This window comes from Pongo pygmaeus, chromosome 1, assembly GCF_028885625.2.
Source record: "Pongo pygmaeus isolate AG05252 chromosome 1, NHGRI_mPonPyg2-v2.0_pri, whole genome shotgun sequence".
In the NCBI taxonomy this organism is placed as follows: domain Eukaryota; kingdom Metazoa; phylum Chordata; class Mammalia; order Primates; family Hominidae; genus Pongo; species Pongo pygmaeus.
In genome coordinates, this window is record NC_072373.2 from 162,958,507 (window position 1) to 162,971,196 (window position 12,690).

The 12,690-nt window shown below is 40.5% G+C and overlaps 1 protein-coding gene across 15 annotated transcripts in view; it reads right to left on the bottom strand.

Annotated features, from left to right (window-relative positions):
- The window catches only part of IL12RB2 (interleukin 12 receptor subunit beta 2), a 93,634-nt gene that overhangs the window by 74,660 nt on the left and 6,284 nt on the right, over positions 1-12,690 (bottom strand). For 5 of the 15 annotated variants that reach the window (XM_054483587.2, XM_054483491.2, XM_063654298.1 and 2 more), the window contains 3 exons: positions 12,357-12,444; positions 5,923-6,034; positions 4,498-4,785 (listed from right to left, as the gene is read on the bottom strand). In XM_054483587.2, coding sequence (XP_054339562.1) covers positions 4,498-4,785; positions 5,923-5,998 — 364 coding nt within the window. In that variant the 5' untranslated portion in view covers positions 5,999-6,034; positions 12,357-12,444. Of the gene's footprint in view, positions 1-4,497; positions 4,786-5,922; positions 6,035-8,142; positions 8,334-12,356; positions 12,445-12,690 lie in introns of those variants that run through there. The other 10 variants (XM_054483528.2, XM_054483577.2, XM_054483547.2 and 7 more) reach the window with 5 other exon arrangements.

Here is a 12,690-nt window from a genome sequence, read left to right on the forward strand (position 1 = left end):
AAGGCTCCAGCTCAGCTGTGGGTAACTCAAGTCCAAGCCTTTTACTCCATATTCTACCATTTTCCCTGATAGGTGAATATCCAGTGCTAGCTCCATTACCCCTGGTAATAATAAATTAATTTCTTTTAGAGTGATGCCCATTCAAATATTAGAAACCTTTAAAAATGAGAGACTTATTTGCTTTCTTCACCAGATATTTGCTGTCAAGACACTTACACCCAGTGGCCTCAGTCATGTCCTCCTGGGCTACACCATCTAAATCTAATTTCTGCATTATCTCTTGGAGCACTTTATGGACACTTATAAATTAATTCTTTTGTGTACGTAGGCATTGAGTACCTCCCACGAGCCAAGCACAGTGCTAGCTGTGGAAATACAAAGATGTACAAAGCAAGCATGGTCCCTTCTATAGGGTGTGTATTTTTAAATAAAGCTATTTTATGGTGAAAGGACCCAAACTAGGAACTTCTTGGACAAAATGGAAGTGAGAGAAATACTCAGCTATTCAGTCATCCCATTTTACCCTAATACCCAGACCCACGTGTAGATACATATTTCCTTTAGGTTAGATAAAATGAGTATACTACAGAAGCTAGTAGCTATTGTCTACACTGAAAAAATCTGTTATTGATTAAATAAATGTCTTTTTTGTCCTTAGCATCCACCATAGACATAGGCACAGGGATGCCCACTCTGTGACCTTGGACAAGTCAGAGCTTCAGTTGAATCTATAAAATGGGTATAATGATATCTAGCTCATATAGTTTTAACAGAATAATAAACTTTTCCTTTAAAAAAGTCTCTTCACTGGATGCGGTGGCTCACGCCTGTAATCCCAACAATTTGGGAGGCTGAGGCGGGCAGATCACTTGAAGTTAGGAGTTTGAGACCAGCTTGGCCAACATGGTGGAACCTCTTCTTTACTTAAAATACAAAAATTAGCTGGGTATGGTGGCACATGCTGTAATTCCAGCTGCTGAGGAGCCTGAGGCATGAGAATCACTTGAACTCAAAAGGTAGAGGTTGCACTGAGCTGAGATTGTGCCAGTGCACTCCAGTCTGGGTGACAGAGTGAGACTTTGTCTCAAAAAAGAAAAAAAAAAAAAAAAACCACTGGATGCTCTTGCTGGAAGTAGAATAAAGGAATGTTGCCAATAAATTCCAACAACAAACCTTTGAGCTCTTACTATGCGCCACACTCTGTGCTAAGCACACTAGGTGCATGACCCCATTTGATCTGTATAAATGACTCAAGAGGGATGCATTCAGATTAACCTCATATAATGGATGAAGAAGCTGAGGCTCAGAGATGTTAGGTAACATGTGTAAGGTCACGTAGCTAGTAAGTGGTAGAGCTGAGTTTGAGCTAGTTCTCTCTGATTCAACATCTATTCTTGTTCCATTTTATGAAGCTGCCTGGGGCATCAGCTTCCTCTAAGGCATATAGACTGGAAACATCAGAGTCTTTCTCAACATTTCTTCTTCATTTTCTACATCCAGTTAGTCATCAGATTCAGTGGATCCTATTTCCACCAGGTTTGAGCTGTCTGTTTCCATGTTTGCTTCCCATTGCCACTGCCCTAGATAAGGACTTGATCACTTCTCCCCGGACTATTACAATAGTTTACTCTTTTCTCAGAGACTCCACACAGGTGGTCTGAGAGTCGTTTTAACTTACAAGTTCATACTTAAAAGTTAGAGTCCTGGGCCAGGCACAGTGGCTCATGCCTGTAATTCCAACACTTTGGGAGGCCGAGGCGGGCAGACAGCTTGAGCCCAGGAGTTTGAGCCTGGGTAATATGGTGAAACCCTGTCTCTACTAAAAATACAAAAATTAGCCAGACATGGTGGTGCGTGTCTATAATCCCAGCTACTTGGGAGGCTGAGGGGGGTGGATCACTGAGATTAGGAATTGGAGACCAGCCTGACCAACATGGTGAAACCCCCTCTCTAATAAAATACAAAAATTAGCCGGGCATGGTGGTGCATGCCTGTAATCCCAGCTACTTGGGAGGCTGAGGCAGAAGAATTGCTTGAGCCCAGGAGGCAGAGGTTGAAGTGAGACGAGATCGTGCCACTGCACTCCAGCTTGGGCAACAGCTCGAGATTCTGTCTCAAAACAAACAAACAAACAAACGAAAGTCTCTTCCTTGTGTATGTATATGTACCCATGTACACATATACATTTAGATATGTTTATATATATATTTACACAGTGTATACTTATGCATATACACACACTACTCATGACTGAGCCATATAGAATACTATATTAACTTTTCATTTTCTGTACAACTTTCACTCTTAGAATTAGTAATTATCTTGTTTTTCCATTTGTTTAGTTTTCTTGTTAATAAAATTTCAAACTTGCAAGCCAATTATCTGAATCACTGTTCAATATACTGCAATGTATTGGGACTTCTATCCATTTCATCTGCTTGAGGATCTCTCTTGGAGCCTTGTGAATTTTCCAATATAAGACAGGTTGTCTCCATGCCTGGTACCCAGCTGTCATTCTGGGACTGCTCATCCTCAATGTCTCCTAAGTTCCTTCTTTTTTTCCTTTGGCTCTCGTGTTTCTTAGATTTAATGTTTTCTTCCTTCTTGTCTAATTACTTGGGTTGGTGGAGCATAGCCCCCAGTAGTTCCCTGGGAAAGGGTGCATGGGAGGAAATATTTTGAGCATAGTTTAAAATGTCTTTATTCTACCCTCACGTTTGACTGATACTTTGAGTATAGAATTCTAAGTTGAAAAGAGTTTGTAGTCAGGACTCTTGTTGCCTCCCACATTCTAGGTTGCTGTTGAGAAGCCTAAAGCCATCACCTAAATGCCTCCCATGTGCCTTGCATGGGATTAAGCACTTTGCATATAAGAGGTCTTCTAATTACTATGACCATTTTATGAGGTAGATGTTATTATCTTCATAACACAGATGGAGAAACTGAGGCTCAGATAATTTAAGTTGTCTAAAGTACACTGCCACTGGCAGAGTTGAGATTCAAAGCCCATGCTACTTCTACTATACTGCAGGCTGTCAATGCTGAGAGTGTATGACTCACAGTGGTGTGAACAGGAGACCCTGAGCTGGAAGGTGAGTACTTGGCCTAGTTTATACCTCCTTCCTACCAACGATCTGCTTGGCCATTTGCTTGGTCTTCTGCTCCATGCTTCTGATGGCCCTCCAGGAAAATTGCCTGGCACCAACTATACATATATATCCTTATATAGGTCATGGAGAAGAGGTTTCCATCTTTCCTGGACAGAGTCTCATTGAGCTCTATATCACTGCCTTTATGACAGAGACGATGTCTATGAGGCTTGGTCAGCCAGCCTGCTAGAGCAATTCTTCCTAGTCTCTTCATGACTCTTGTCTGCCACCTCAAAGCTTCCTTGGGACCACTGAGGCACAGGGTGCCATGGAATCCCTCAGGGCCCATGCTTGCTTATGGGATTGCTTGGTTGGACCTGCAAGGCTGTGGGCCACAGGTTGCGAACTGCAGGCAGGTGTGCTGCTAGCTGCTGGTTCATCCTGTGCACTGTGGCTCATGCTGCAGATGTCAACTCTGACACTTTAGTTCTAATCCCCCAGCAGCTGCCTGAAGGGACCAGCAATGCAAGCCAGCAGTGTGGGAAACTGATCCCCTGTCAGGTGGACTTTGGCCAGTGGGAGATAGTTAAGTTCTTCTTTCTTTCTCTTGTCATGAGGTTTCTATATGCTCTTTCTGGGAATGTCCCTAAGTGTATAAACAACCAGCTGTATTTTCTGTTGAAGCTGTGGCCAGTCCAGTAATGTTACCACCTGGTATTTGCTTTTGTCCCTTTCCTGGCTCACTCCTTTCCTCTTGTCTGCCTGGGGCTGTGTAACTCCTCTGCCCCATGCCCCCTTCCGATGAATTGTTAGCAGGTCAGGTTTTTGCTTTTTTTTTTTTTTTTTTTTTTGCTGGAATCAGTTTCCTAGAGAACTGAGGAAAAGATAGTAAGTATGATCAATGTTTTCTTTTACCTTCTGTTAAGTATGAGAACCAGTGGTCTGGGTGAGCATGGATGGAAGAACTATTTTGGGAGGCATTAAGTTAGATAGGGCGAGAGGTGCTGCTCAACTCTGTGTAGTCATCCTGGGCTGCATAAGTCTAAAAAGACATCTCCTCTTTCTTTTTAGGAGGCTGTAGCTTTAAACATATTCTCATAAGTCAAAAAAGCATAAAGACCCATCTGCAGAGATCCATTTTTTCTGCCACTGGAGTTAAGGACAACAGATAAATGGTTTTAATGGCGAGAGAGAGAGAGAGAGAGAGAGAGAGAGACTTGCCAAATAAGATTCCAGTTTCTGAACTCACATTGAAGCTCTCAGGTCGGTATCAAGATAAAATACTTCAATGTGGTGGGAAAAGAAAGAACATTAACCTGTATTTGGGTTTCTGTTTAACACCAAATACCAAAAGATCAAAAATACCAAAAGATCACCAAGTTTTAAAAATTCAAAATGGAATGCTCACCACCAACGAAGATCTCTGCTCCACATATTTGAATTTCATCACTATTGATACAGGCCAGTTTGCAGACAAACAAGGTTGTACCAAGGGGAAGATCTGTGACTTGAGAATTGAGGGAGTGGCCATGGTGAAAATTGATTCTTCTGTCAAACTTGTATAGGATTAACTTGTTACGTCTGGAATAGTGCAAGCAGCCTTGTCTGGGCTTCAAAGAGCATGAAATATTGACAGTGGATCCAAGTAAAATTACACGGGAAGGCTTCACAGTCACATCGCCTCTCTTGCACGCATCTGCAATAAGACACAAATGCAATATTTAGTTTGTGATAATAAACCCATTTCAAAATGAAGAGTTTATGTAATTCCCCAAAACAGGGTAAAATTAACCCCATCAGATCATGCAAATATAATTAACCTACATGTCTCTGGTTATAATGGTGATGTACAATGAAAACAGAAGGTAAACATATTGAAGTCTAACTGTATTTGAATGAAAATATGCATCCTTCTCATAACAGTAATACTATAATCAGAACTATAACTAGGAAAGTGGTTAGAAAGCAGGATTGGAAGAACATTCAGGAACACAGTTCTGGGAAAAACCAGCCTCTCTTATATGCAAATTATTTACCAGACTACTAAAGGCTTCCCAGAAAAAAACACATTTGTTTCTATTACCATTTATGATTTATAATTTTTACTTAAATACTTGTATCAAGAAAAAAAAGTTTTAAAAGAGTATTAAAAAAGTATTGCAAACATTGTGCTAGTAGACTCCAGCCTGGGCAACAGAGCCAGACCCTGTCTCAGAGAAAAAAAAAAAAAAAACTTGTGGATGGCGGGAGGCAGGAAGAAAAATGTGCTGAACAAACCAACACAAGAACAGAAAACCAAACAGTGCATGTTCTCACCCTTAAGTGGGAATTGAACAATGAGAACACATGGACACGGCGGTGGGGGTGGGCATCACATACCAGGGCCTGTCATGGGGTGGGGGCTGGGGGAAGGATAGCATTAGGAGAAATACCTAATGTAGTTGATGGGTTGATGGGTGCAGCAAACCACCATGGCACATGTATACCTATGTAACAAACCTGCACATTCCGCGCATGTATCCCAGAACTTAAAGTATAATAAAAAAAAGAAAAATGTGCTGAAATGTAAAACATGTATTTGTGATGCCTAGCTGGGTTACCAAGCCACTTTCTTAGGAAGAAATAAAATAATTGGACCCTTATATTAATCATTAGTGCAAATTAAATAAAATAACTATTAGTTATAGACAGAACCAGACTTATCCACTTAAATGACAGAGATTGACTACAAAAGACCAACTACCAGAACATTTACCACAAATACATACTTCATCTGTAACTGAGAATTTAAACCACAAATTCTTCCACAGAGTAACTTACAGAAATATCTTACCTATTTTTGCTTTAATCAACAGCCACGTGATTATAAAAATAAGTGCCAATGAGCATCCTCTAAAAGTATGTGCCATCAACAATCAACTCTGGTATAGAACTTTGTATTCTTCCTTGCAAAAGAAGACAAATTCATTCATGTTAAATACATTCAGAAAATAGAGCCAAAATAGCTCAGAAGAGCTTCAAGTGCCACTTTATTTTTCTCCACCTTGTTGAGATCTTGTTATTTTAAAAAATGACATATGCCTTTAAAACTAGTAAATCGAATATCTTAGCCACCTTCCAAACCCCATCTCAGTGAAACTTCTTGGGGTCAGCAAAGGATTAGAGAAGGAATTTGGATGTCTTAGTTCATTTGGGCTGCTGTAACAAAATACCACGAACTGGGTAGATTATAAACATCAGAAATCTGTTTCTCACAGCTTTGGGGACTGGCAAGTTCAAGATCAAGAGGTCAGCAGATTCAGGGTCTGGTGAGGGTCCACTTCATAGACGGTTCATAGATGGGGCTTCTTGCTGTGACCTCGCATGGTGGAAGGGACAACAGAGCTCTCTGGGATCTCTTTTATAAGGTCACTAGTCCCACTCATGAAAATCCTACCTTCATGACTCAATCACCTCCCAAAGACCCCACCTCCTAATATCATCACCTTGAGAGTTAGGATTTTAACATATAAATTTGAGGGGGACATAAACATTCAGACCACAGCAATAGGCTTTGGAGTCCTTTAGAACTGGGTTTAAATACTTGAGACCATGTGCAAGTTGCTTAACCTGTCTGAGACTTAGTCCCACACAACACTTTTCTTTTTCTTTTCCTTCTAAACAAGGCTTCATCATCATACCATATAGAGTAGTTTGACTAATGACAGTTTCTGATCCAGTCATGTGATTCTGGAATCAGTAGATTGAAAAATGGCTCATAACCCATCTGGAACTTAGTAAAAGATTGATCTCTTTGGCAGTAAAAAAGGAATTCCAAGGGTTGTCTGGGTTTTCTAGAGAAGCTTGTTTACTTATTTGTTTTTTAATTACTTATTTTACAGAGTGATTTTATCTTGAATAGGTCAGAAAACATAAGCTGGCAAATTGCAAATTCAAACCCAAGGAATGGATCTACTGGTCAGTAACAAATTCTTTAAATTATATTAAAGATAGGCCAAAAATTCATAAAGTAGGCTGGGAAGTTCTGTGATGTCAGGCCACTAAAAAGTAGTCAATGCAAAGCAAAAGTTTACCTCTTAACCCCATACCTAGACATATGCCAGAAAATATGGAAGAGCTTCAGAAAATTTCATTTATTCATTCAATATGGATGGCTGCCTTTCATGTGCTAGGCACACTAAGTGCTAGAGACAAAGCACTCCTGTCCCTGTGGGGTTCTAGGAAAGCGCCCTTTGTTTCCTCTACCTCTAGCCTAGCCATCATTCAGGAAAACCCTAAATAATGTTAGCATAAGTCTTTGCTGGCTACTCTTTGTTTTCCTCTTGATTTTTAACTCTTGAAGGACCTTAGCACACTCAAGGTATTTTTTTTTTTTCTATTTCTACTTTCTCCGTAGGGGATCTCACCTGGTCCCCTGGGTCTAGATGTCATCTGCTAGCTAAAGATTTCAGAGTAGATCTTCAACTCACACATCCCCCTGAGCTCCAGTCTCATCCATCTGTCTCCTTGGCATCCACCTCTTAGATGTCTAACAGCTTCTCAATATTAAGGTGTTCAGTTTAAATTCTTGGCACCCTTTCTCCAAATTCATTCTTCCTTCAGCCTTTTCTATCTCAGTGAATGATATTCTTACCCCGAGTGGCTAAAAACACCTAGAAGTCATCTTTGATTCTAACCTTTTTCTCATCTCCTACAGCTAAACCATCTCTAGTCCCATCAACTTTACCTCCAAAATATGTTACAGATCAATGCACTTCTCTCCATTCCAACTGTCCCCTCACCCTAGTCCAAACCACTGTCATCTCTCCCCTAGTCTATGCTAGCTATCAACATGTCTTTCCAAACCATCCTTGCCCTTTCTAAGCCATTTTCACAGAGCCAACTACCTTTGAAAAACATAAATCAGATCATGTTACCCGCTGCACACCACCACTATTTGAAACCCTTCAACAGGTCCCTACTGCTGTTAGAAAAATATCCACAGCCCATACCACACACAATCTCTCAGCCACTGCATGGCCTCACTTCTTCCCATCTTGCCATCATCGCTTACATTTTTGCCTGGTTCACTCTGCTCCATTCACACTGGCCTTCAGACTGTTCCTTGAACAATGCCCTTTGCTGCCTAGAGGACTTTGCATTTTCCATGTCCTCTGCTAGAATCCTCTTCCCTTGCTTCTTTGTGTGGCTGACGTATTTACACCCTTTAGATTTCAGCTCATGTGTTACTTCCCCAGAGAGCCCCTCCCTGACCACTGTCTCTATCCCTCCCACGCCCTCCCTGACCAATGTGGTCTTCCCCAGTTGATTTTTTACTCATCACCTTATTATTGCCTTCACGGCACAATCTGTAACTACCTTATTTCTTCACTTAATTACTTGTTTGTCATCTGTCTTCTATACTAGAATATAAGCCCCATAAGAGCAGGAACATTGACTACCTTGCTCACTGTTGAATACCAGCACTTAACACTGGGAAACAGTAAGTACTCAACAAATGTCTATTGAAAGAAAGATGCGAAGGAGGGAAAGGAATATGATCTTTAGAAAACTCCCTATAAACATCCCTGTGGTAGACAGGAAAATGGCCCACCAAAGATGTCCATGCCCTAATTCCCAGAATCTGTGAACAGGTTACCCTACATGGCAAAGACACTTTGGAGACGTGATTAAAGTTAAGGACCTTGAGATGGGAAGACTATTCTGGATTAACCAAGTGAGCCCAATATAGTCACAGGAGCCCTTAAAAGTGTACAAGAAAGGCAGGAGAGTGGGTCAGAGAGATATGATGTACCAAGGACTCGCTCTGCTGCTGCTGGCTCTGAAGTGGAGGAAGGAGCCATGAGCCAATGAATGTGACAGCTCCTAAAAGCTGGGGATGGATCTCAGTTCAGATACATAAAATGTGTTTCTTGTGAGTCATTGTTAAAACGTTTGAGAAGCACAGATTTAAGCCAAAATCTGCAGGTCTCCCTGTCTCTAAACCAAAAAGTCCAAGGTTGTGGAATACAACGGCCTCTGTGAGCTACTTTCTGTCTTTATCACCAGCCACATCCACCACTCTCTGCTGACACTACCATCTAGTGACACTGAGCTGCTTATCCTCCTGCCCGTCCCATGCCTATTCATGCCTCTGTGTCTTTCCTTCATGCTATTCTCTTTACTTTCCCACTATTTTTAGACTGGGTGAGTCTTATTCATCCATCTAAACTCAGTTCAGACACCTTTCATTCAGTTATTCATTCAATAAATATGTATTAAGCAGCTGCTAAGTGCCAAGGCCTTGGGATATGGTAAAGAACAAGACAGAAGGGATTTTAGCTCTCATGGAAACAACATCCTGGAGTAGAGAGGCAAAAAACAAAAATATAAGCAATAAACTGGTGAGTTCAGGTAATAATAAAAGAAGGACATAAAAGAGGAGAGACCCTAGGGAGGATAGAAACTTGTCAACAAAGGCATTTGCAGGAGGCAAAGCTTGGGCTAAAATTGGTGCTGGCCAACTGAAGATGTGGGAACACTTTTCCTCACAGAGGAATGGTGAATGCACAGCCTGGAGGCAGAGGAACGAGCTTGCCAAGGGAGAGGTGCAGAAATAAGGTCAGGGCGGTTGGAGAAAGTGACTGCAGGGAGAATGGTATGTGATGAAATTAGAGAAGATGTCAGAAGCCAGATTTACTATGGACTTGTTTGCGAAGAAAGGGAGCCTGGATTTTACTCTCAAATACATTGGAAACCACTGGTGTTTAATTAGGAATTTTAGTTATTTAATTGAGTTTTAATTGAGGGTGTAACAAGATACGAGTGACACTAAAACACACACACACACACACACACACACACACTACTCTGGGGACTAGGGTGGATGCAGGCAGACCAGTTAGGAAATGACTTCAGAGGCACAGGTAAAATGATGATGATGTGGTCCTCAGGTGTTGTAGTGGCAATGGAAAGAAGTGGTCAGATTTCAGGAAGCCTTACTTATGTCTTCAGGTCAGAGTGAACCCTCCTACCAGTATCCTCAGAGCACCCTGGCATCTTCCTATCTTAGCACGTACCATAATTAAAGAGAACTAATTTATTTAGATACCTGTCTATCTCTTCCATTACCTTGCAAGCTCCTCAGGGGCAGAGGCCACAATTTGTGGCACATAGTAGGCATGTGCTGTCCTGGATAAAACTTAAATTGTGTGTGTATGTTCATCTATTTTACTTCTAGTTTAGTTTAATGCAACTACATTAAAACTACTTACATTAAATCTTATTCTACTACATTGTGGTTGGATTAAGTTTTTGTTATATTAGTAAAGGTGTTAAAATATACTCTTCTGACATATTGACTATTTGAGTTAAAGGCACTTGAAAAACAGCAGAGGCAAGAAGATCACTTTGACTTTCCTGCTGTTTCTTAAAATCAGTAGGTGAAATTCCCATATGAAAGACACTCCCTGTACTAGAAAGAAAGTCAACAACATCTTTATCTTCAAGGATGAGAAATTGAGACCAAGAGAATTCTGTACAGACTTTGGCATCCCCACATAATTTAGTCACATTTTTATAGGTTACTATTCTTTGCTCAATCCAGTATTTAAGTAACTGACTCTAACTACTTCTTTGGGTCTTCATTTTTTCATGTCTTCCATGTTCCATAATATTTGTTGAGTAAATTTGTATTATTTTTTTCCTGTTAATCTAATGTCAATTTAATTCTCAGACTCAACCAAGACCCTAGGAGGATGGAGGGGAGTTTTTCTACCCCTATAGTAGCTATGTTAGCTGCTGCATTAAAATTTGGGATATTCTGGCATAGATATAATTATGGATTGAACTGGAAGATAACTGAATGAATGGCTACAGAGGGATTAAGTAGGTTTCTGCTTCCTAACTGCAAAAGATATCTATGGTACCCCTTTGTAGAAATTTTCAACATGGATCAAAATTTATGAAGCTATAACATTCTCCAAATAGTAAAATACTCATATGATAATTATAAGGATTTTTAAAAATGGATATATATGAAATATGTTTTAATATATATTATGTCCTATTAAAATACATGTGTATATTATATAAACATATATACGTATATGAAATAGGTAAAATGGAAGATAAATTTGAGTTTATATAATGGTACATTGATCCAAACACAAACTTGCTCATTTTCTCTGACTACCAGGTAAAAATAGCTTCTCCATTTATGAGAAGTTCAGAATCCCCAAAGACCTTCAAGTAAATGAGGTATCTTCCAATAAAATGAAACCTCTTGTAACTGTAAACATCCTTCACATACCCTGCCTAGAGGGTAAATATTAAAACAACAACTCTGTCTTGAATCAGAAAATCAAAGAGTGTGCTGTGTCATTGACTCATCACTCAAGTTGTGACAGTTTCCAGATGGTGAAAACAACGTCTCAGATCAGGGATGGGGGTGGGGTGGGCGGGAACAAGCCAGAAATACACCAACCGGCAGGAAGACAGAGAAAACAATTACTCCCTGACCAGCCTCTTTCCCCATTGCTCTAGAGAGAAGCACAAAGCATGAAGCTACTTCAAAATAGTATTGTGCTAGGCTAGGAAAAAAGAAACTCTTAAATTTCCTTTCGCAGGTGATAATCTCATGTTGGCAGAAAAACTTTCTACTTCCAAATTATTTTTCTTCTGTAGCACTGTATTAAGGTCAAGGGAAATAGTGGTACTAAGGAAAAGAAAAGGGTGAATGAATCTCAGTTCTGCTGTATGCTATTGACTGTGAGAGCACCATTTCCTCATGCCTTACAATAGGTATAGTAATACCTAGCTCGACAAAGTTATGGTGATGATTAAGGCAAGGTTATTGTGAACAGTCCATGGGGTCATGGATTCATGAGAATACTTAGCACAAAGTAAGAACCCCACTGAGGCTGGTTCCTATTTCCCCTGCTGATTCCCTTGTTTGTATTTCTTTGCTAAATCACATATGATTTTCAATGTACTAGAGTTGTATGTTTTGTTAGGCCAGGTAAAAAAAAATCTTAATTCCTAAGATGATCAAAGAACTTAAAAAGTCAGGGGAGGAAGGAGCCACACGAGTTACTAGTAACTACTGTGTCCTGCTGCTCCCTTCCCCTCCAACAGCTGACATTTCAGTCTGAGCTACCACAGACAACCAAATGATTGTTTCAAGTGTGCCTCAAGGCTGGTTGTCATATAAATGCATGTCGTTAATGATCAGGTGACTAAACGAGGCAAAGAACAAAATTCTTCCCTTCTGCCTGCAAAGCTACTTACAGAGATATGTTTTACTGGTAGCAGATCAATATACAGACAACACTTCAGAGGTCATTTATTCCCGACTTTACAAATGGATCATTGTGGCCTAGAAAAAAAGAGGAGACTTGCTCAAGTTCACATTAATAGCAAAATCCAGATCAGAACCTCAGTCTCTCTCTCTCTCTCTCTCTTTCTCTCTGATGCAGTCTCGTTCTGTCACCCAGGCTGGAGTGCAATGGCACCATCTTGGATCACTGCAACCTCCACCTCCTGGGTTCAAGTGATTCTCTTGCCTCAGCCTCCCGAGCAGCTGGGACTACAGGCATGTGCCACCACACCTGGCTAGCTAATT